Source organism: Dasypus novemcinctus, chromosome 29, assembly GCF_030445035.2.
Source record: "Dasypus novemcinctus isolate mDasNov1 chromosome 29, mDasNov1.1.hap2, whole genome shotgun sequence".
Lineage (NCBI taxonomy): Eukaryota > Metazoa > Chordata > Mammalia > Cingulata > Dasypodidae > Dasypus > Dasypus novemcinctus.
This window is the reverse complement of record NC_080701.1, coordinates 39,074,049-39,081,524: the sequence shown is the minus strand read 5'-3', so window position 1 is coordinate 39,081,524 and position 7,476 is coordinate 39,074,049. Positions and strand designations below refer to the sequence as shown.

General features: G+C 46.4%; 1 protein-coding gene across 1 annotated transcript; it reads right to left on the bottom strand.

The window, feature by feature from the left end:
• Positions 1 to 344: 344 nt before the first annotated feature.
• Positions 345 to 6,936, bottom strand: LOC131276574 (NUT family member 2G-like). The gene is made up of 7 exons (XM_058289920.2): positions 6,269 to 6,936; positions 4,534 to 4,662; positions 3,137 to 3,276; positions 2,359 to 2,651; positions 1,913 to 2,029; positions 1,423 to 1,578; positions 345 to 494 (listed from the first exon to the last, which is right to left on the bottom strand). The coding sequence occupies exons 1-7, from the start codon at positions 6,934 to 6,936 to the stop codon at positions 345 to 347; spliced, it is 1,653 nt and encodes a 550-aa protein (XP_058145903.2).
• Between the last annotated feature and the right edge of the window lie 540 nt (positions 6,937 to 7,476).

The window sequence follows — 7,476 nt, the reverse complement described above, 5'->3', positions numbered from 1 at the left end:
GTGGAAATATGCAGATTCATGCCCCTAGGACGCAGGCTCGGGGGTGTCTACTCAAACCAACCACACAACACATGGCCTCCATGTGCTGAGGACCATGGAAGCTCCAATGTCTACATCCTTAGGAAAGGAAAGCACAGGAACACTCAGGGAAGGTGTTGACTCACATATCAGTTATAGAAAATTAGCTGATATTCCAGAAACCAAAAATGTAGAAGAGCAGCTTTCCATGAGGAAAGTATTAGGAGATACAGATAATATCCTGATGGCCATCCAATGATGGCCACCCACAATGGAGCCAGGCCTTGTCAGAAGGCATAAGGAAAGAGACTAATGGGGACTTGTCACTAAACAGGAAGACCGTGACATTTCTCTTTTCCCAGGAGCAGGCTGAAAGAATATAGACTGAAGCAGGAGGACAGAACTAGGTCAGTCACCTGTGGATCCACCGAGACTGCAGCCATCCGTATCCCTCCACCTTCAACATCCCACCATCCCTGAAATAGCAATGTTGGACAAATACAATATTGCAGAACGGAGAGCATTTTAAATCAAAACTAACTTTATATACATTTTCAATTAAACGCCCAAAACTACCACTCCTCCTCCCCTACCAAGAGTATCATATTCATATTGGAAAGCCTTTGAAGGCCCTCACTGTCCTCCCCACAGTCTCTAGAACTTCCAAGGAGTAACAGTAGGACCAGGAAGCTGCATGTAGAGTCATTTGGTTAAAGCAAGAAGAAATCTACTGTTGGGGTCCACAATGGCAGTTCTTTTATGTGGAGAGTTTGGTCCCACTGCTCCCTACACTCCACAGCGGGGCTTCTTCTTTCTAGGATCCAGATGTTGCTCACACCTTCTTTTTCGAGACTGAGAGGATTGGCTTGCACCCAGCACTGACATTTGCCTGCCAGGAGCCCCAAAGTCAGCTATGAGGTGGGATTTTCTTCCAGCAGAAGATGGACCTTCAACTAAAGCCGTGTTTGGAGACTTGGCATCAGGATGAGGAGTTTGACTGTGACCTCTTTTCAGAGATGATACAGACAGGGATTCTCCACGTGCTCTCTTGATTCCAGAGGTGTGATGGCCTGAGTGAGCGAGGGAACTCTTGACAAGTCCCCATGGCAGCAGCTGATGTGGCAGTTTCAAGAAGAATGCAAGGCTGGGGAGCTCCTCATCCTCCTCTTCATTGGACCCATCTGCGGGCTTGGATTTGGTACTTATAGGAAAGGTTTCTTACAGAGGCACCTCATCTCTGCTTCTGAATCTAAGGGAAGAGTGTCTTTGGTGTTGGTGGTGATAAGACATTTGTTTCTTTATGATTTGTAGATTGTCTTGACTCCTTGGAGAGACACCATTGTCTTTAAGGAGGTCCAGGCTGTTGTCTGCTCTGCCATCCCTGTGTAGGACATCAGTACTGACTTGAATCCCTAGAAGTTGGCCATGCTCAGCTTTACTCTCTGCACCATTGCTAGACTTGCATGTGGAAGGAACTCTGTCCAGTTCAGGTGTATCATAACTTGGAGGTGCTTCCATACCCTCTACATCTTTCAAGGACAGCAGACGCTTCTCAGCCAGCTGTGGTCAAGGAAATAGACAATTAATGACTGCAGATGTTTCTCACATGAGGTGGCTGAATGTGTGGCAAAGATGACTGCACTCGGCCAGAAGGTAGGTAGGTTTTGTATACATATATTATAGCTTATTCTGCCCATCTTCCTATGCACGATTCCCAAACTTGCAGTCCTATCCACACCTACCCCTACCTCTCCATAATTTCCTCCATACTGGTTCTCCATTTGCCCCCACACCTTCCGCTGTTTTTCTCCAGGAACCATGCCACCCAAGACAAAGCAGGTTAGACAAGGTCATGTGGATTACATGTTGTGAGGCCCTCCCACCCTTGGTTTACCTGGGTGGGAGTGAGTCCTTCCTCTTGCTGCAGCTCCTCTGTTAAGGACAACAAGTCTACATGTGCTCCTGGGGAAAGCAATTCTTCTAGGAATCGAGGGTGAATGACAGCCTCCACCTGGGAACAGTAATAAAAGGGGATTGAGCACCCTAGAGGAAGAGCCACCTGTTGGTTTTGGAAGCAGGAGGGAAAGCATTGACACGGCACCCCAATCTGCAATCTGTGGATGTTTGGGATGATGACCTCCACCAGCTACACATATACACACTAACACATGCACACACACACAAAGACTCAAATACACATACCTGTACCCACTCCACACTGCTCAGGAGATAAGGTATAGACCCAAGTTTCAACAGACTGGGAAAGAAGCACAGACCTGAACATGCTGACGGTGCTAAAACTAAGGCCTCTGCTAGACACCTCACCTAAAATCCACCCACCTTGGTGATGAAGTCTTCCTCTGCACACAGCTGGTGGATGTAGTTGAGGAGATCCGGGTCTGCATAGATTCCATCACATTCCTGCTGTCCATGTCCCTCCTCTTCCGATTTTCCATCTTCCCCCTCAGAGGCTGAGTGCAAAGGCCCCACCGGCCCATCCATGAGGTCAATGTACTCTTTTACGGCTTCAGGTGGGATCTCCTTGGGGGCCTTTGTCTTCAGAGCCCGCTGCTGTCTGCGTTGCCTCTGCCTGGAAACCTTGGTCTTGGGCCCTGAGTTTTTTGGATTGTACACTAAAGGTAGGGGCAGAGGTCAAGAAGTAAAAGTGGAATGAATCTCCAGCTTTTATTTTTCAACCATATATTGGTGAGAGTAATATTTTAGGGATAGAAAATGCTTCCAGGTGGTTCAGGCAAATCTGAAACTACACGAACATTTATGGGATAAAATTTAAAAGATGAATGACCTTAGAGAAAGTTTCTGTTCAAGAAAAAGAAGAACTTGTGATATTGAAAGCTATCCCTTCCTCCACCCCGTAATCATCAGGAATATTATATAAATGTGTCCCTTTTGACAGTCAAGATGAGAGTGCAGTTATGACAGCTGACAAAATTGACCTAGCCCATGACAAAGGGTACCTGAGAAACTAGGTTCTCGATGGGTTTCTCCTTTGGAAATACAGAAGGCAAATCTTGAAAGGAATGCAGCTCATGAGTCCTATTGCCTTCTCTCAGTCCCCTTTGCACCTAGTCTTCTGTTGGAATGTGATGAGCCATACCTGGCTTCTGGGCTTCCATAGTGCCTGGGGGCACCTGTGGATGAAGATTTGGAGGGGCTGGAGGTGGAGAGCACTGGAAACTCTTCTTCTCCACCAACATCTGAATCTGCCTGTCTTCTTCAATTTCAAACTCCTTGAACCTAGCATGGGAGGAAGGCACAAGCAGTGTTGACAGCATGGCCTGGCCCACTGATTGCCTACAAAAGGAAATCAGCACCAACAATAGGGGAAACTAAGTGTCTTGGGAGGGATATCAAGGTCTTGGATAAGTGCTTTTCCAAGAGGGGTTTTGCTCCTGGCAGTACAACCACAGTTTGGGGGTACTTCATGAGGTCCCCACATCACCCGTTCACCTACAGCAAAACTCATCATCACTTAAGGGGAATGTGAAAGAAATGAATCAATTTGGTCCTGGGAAGATTTTCAAAGTTCAGTCTACAGGTTGTAATTGCTAGACTATACACTGTCTTAACTAGGATCTAGTGGGCTTCAACAATCTTGATATAGGTTCTTGAATTAAATTAGTCAGTGTGTTCCATGACAGGATGACAAAGGTGGCCATCATCTCCAAGTCAAGGATGTCATAGCAAAAACTAGACAGATGAGCTGACTAATCACATGCTGGGATCTGGGATGTTAATATTATAAATAAAGGAGGGATCAGTGCCCAGATCTAAGAATCCTAGAGCCTTGGAGCAGTAAACCTAATGAAGACATGGGGTGCAGAAATGCTTGGAAAGAAAGTAGAAGGAAACATTATGGAGGGGATTCAATTTCCAATGCTGTCCTTTTTATTTTATTTTTTGTCATTGCTTTGTGTTTTAGCCAAGAGTTTAACATGCAGTTGAACAAATTGTTCACAGGATATCTGAGATCCTGGCTTCCCCTAACCAACCTCCTCCACCTCTAACTCATCTGGAATGACAGAGAGCCACTTGGACATTATCTCATGAGGAGAGGTGGGCCCAAAGTCCTGTGCCAATAGGCTCCAGCTGCCCAGACACCCAGACAGGCAGAAACATGCCTTGTCAAGCATGTCACCCCTGCAAAGTACCTACAACCTAGAGGCTACAACCTACAATCCTAGAGGATCTATGGGAATTACCCTCAACCCCATCCTAAGACCTTCAATTTCATGACATCTGCAGACCCAATATCAGAGAAGGGTTGAGCATCCTATGGAAGAAAGGTGAAAAACTGCCCAGTACTAAAGGTGAAAGTGACGGCACAGAGTAGTTGGTCCCTCAGTATCCAGGGAATAGTGACCTAGTTGACACCCCCTCTCTAAGTATCCCTTCTATTGACCAGCAACAAAGCAAGACCCCTGCCTGGCTTCGTCCTCCCCAATCACACCCAGCCACAAAACCTCGCAAATTAACAAGGGTCCTTGGACTCACTTTGCTGCCATCTCGTAGTAGATCATCCGATCAAAGTTGCTTGTGTGCTGCCACTCCTGCACGGCCCTCTGCAGTCCCTCATCCAGGCTCATGGTAGGCTTCCGACAGGCCAGTGACCGAAGCACTGGGCTAAAATTCCCCGTGTCAGTAATATTCTACATGCACCTTCTCCTACCCCTTCGTGACACTACCCAGCCAATATCACCTGAACCCCATCACATCTATCCACCATCTGTCCCTTCATGATCTCCTTTCTATGTGTACCCTGTGATTTTAAGTGCATCTGCCTTATATGATCCCTGACTGAATATTGAATATCAATACAAGGATTCATCTCTCAAAGTCCAGCTCAGGAAATGATTGTTTTGGAATCTCTGACTTCCCTTTGTTGCTTCAATGGCACTGTGTAGTGAATGAACTGGGAGAACACTTTAAAAGGAGATTCTGGGCCTATTCCCAGGGGTCAAAAGCTAAGTAAACAACTTCCCAGGTGACTATTAGGTGATTAGTGCTTTGGAAAACAGAGCATCAGAATACAAAGAGGAATTAATATGCAAAGCCAAGGGTTGTTAAAGCCCAAAAGCCCACGTCCATGGACAGCCATGGGCTGCCTCAAGATTCAGAAGGTCATGCTGCTGCCTGCATTGGAGAGTTTGGTCCAAGAGTGCTCAAGAATGTGGGAGAATCATTAAGACTCTTAAGCTGGAAATTTGGGGGACTTCCTTGAATTTCTTTCCTGGGGCAGGAGATATTTTTGGGAGTTCAAAAATTGAAAAGCATTGTGTAAATAAAAAATAAGTGTCCTGTTATTTGATATAGGCTCTATTGCCATTGACACATAATTTTACTGGGGGCAGTGCAGAGCAGAGACACCTGGCAGTTCAGGGTGTGAAAAGGGGAAACTATTATCATCATGGTTTCTGTCTGAAAGTCACAACAGCCCATGGTCTTGGGCCACATTGCTAATCATTCATTCACACGCTTTAGCTAGGATAGTTTTGCCTTTTGTGAGCTCTTTTGCTCTTCTTGTCCTTTCAAAATCTCACAATGATAATATAACAATTTAAAAAACTAAGAATTATAATAATAAGGAAAAAGACTAGTTATTGTGTAATGTAGGAAAGCATGAGAAGTTGTGTCTATGAAGTACTTTGTCTATTAGCTCATGTAACCGTCTCAGCAATACTCTGAAATAAATGGAATAAACCCTTACAGGTAAGGTTACCAAGTGAGGTAACCTCTCCAGGATTACAAATTGAGTTGGAGCCAAGAGCTTCACAACTCTACAGTTTTTGCCAACTCCCAGTTCTAACTGGAAATCTCCAGAACAATGTGTTGGGGCAAAACTAGAGTTATTTGCCTGATCTCTGTGGATTTTGCTTTCTCTGGACAACACATGCTTTGCAAGGGGAAGAGTGTGGTGTTTGAAGTCACACCTCAATTCAAATCATGGCTCCTCACTCGATCACAGGACAACTCTCTGATTGTTAGTTTTTATGTCTATGGTTACTAGGATAATGATACCAAAGTAGAGAATGGCTGGACCCCCAACAGAGGGAGGTATCACTTGAGATAAGACACCTGAAAATCAGTCATAAACCAGGGATAGATCTTCTCTCATCATGACCTACTGTCAAGAAACCCTGGAGACATTAACCTGGTGTATCCATCCCTAGTCCTCTGTATCCGAATGGTGCAAAACAGTCAAATGTGTCTCCAAGAGGAGGCCACTCACATGAGAAAGCAGGAAAGAGCTTCAGCATCAGGACTTAGGCGAATGTGCCTCCGGGCCAGGGACTTGAAGCACTGCCAACATCGGAAGTTCTGGTAAACACTCTTGGGGTTCCAGGAGTCATCCTTGGACTGGGTGGAGGGAGGACCTCTCTCCATGGAGGCCCCCTGTGGCCTGAAGAAAGCATTCCCTGGAGGGATCCTGGGGGCCAACTGGGCAGCTGGTGGTGGAGCTTGAGGAGGAAGGCCTGGGGTCCAGCCTCCCTCAGCAGACTGGGTGCACCCCACAGCTGAGGCTGGGATCAAGGGCTCCAGAGCAGAGGCCCTCAAGATCCCAGGAGGGGCATGCTGAGCACCCCCACAGAGGATCCTTGGGTCACTTGAAGTGTGGGGCATCTGAGGAAGGACAAAGGGGTGAGTAGGAGGGGGCTCTGCTGGTCCCCCTAGTTTTCTGATTTGAATAATGATCTTCTCAGCTCCAGTCCCACTGGGGACAAGGCCCCCCTTTCCTGTCACCAACTGTGGCCTGGGGAAAGCAGGCGGCTGCAGAGAGCTGCCAGGAAGGAAAGATGGGGGTAGGTGCTGCCCCCAGGGAGGTGGGGGTGGTGGGCCAGGAATGGGTGAAGGGATTGGCAGGGCAGTGCCAGGATACAGGGAGACTCCAGAGTTCATGGTCTTGTCTGGTCCCAGCACTGGAGAGGCTGTAGAGACAAGGAAATGGGTGGATTTAGAGGCCACAAAGGCAACACTCTTGAGGCTCTCAGGAGCTGTCCTTTACTCCTTAGGTAATTGAGAGCTGGAAAAAGTGCTTATTAAAAATTTCTTCACCTACGTAGCTCTGAATCTACCCAAACATAACTAAGATAGTTTTCTCTTAATCCAATCTTAATACTCTTTGTTCTTAGCTCCCAATAGGACATCAACCAGACCTTCCCAGTTCTGCTTACAGGAATAAGAAGAATAAAATATCGACTGAAGGCAAAACCAGAGAATAGCATCAGAAGCACCAATATCTGAATCTAAACTGTCACTGATAAATCACTGAAACTGGAAAAACAGGTTTGAATTTAACGTGCTTGAGATGACACAGGACTGGGAAATTGCAGGTACCCTCATCACAAGACCCCTGGAAGTTCTAAAGTCATCATTTGCTTCTTGTTTTTGACTTGCTTTTCTTTTCACCTCTCCCCCAGTTTTTCCCTATACCAATTC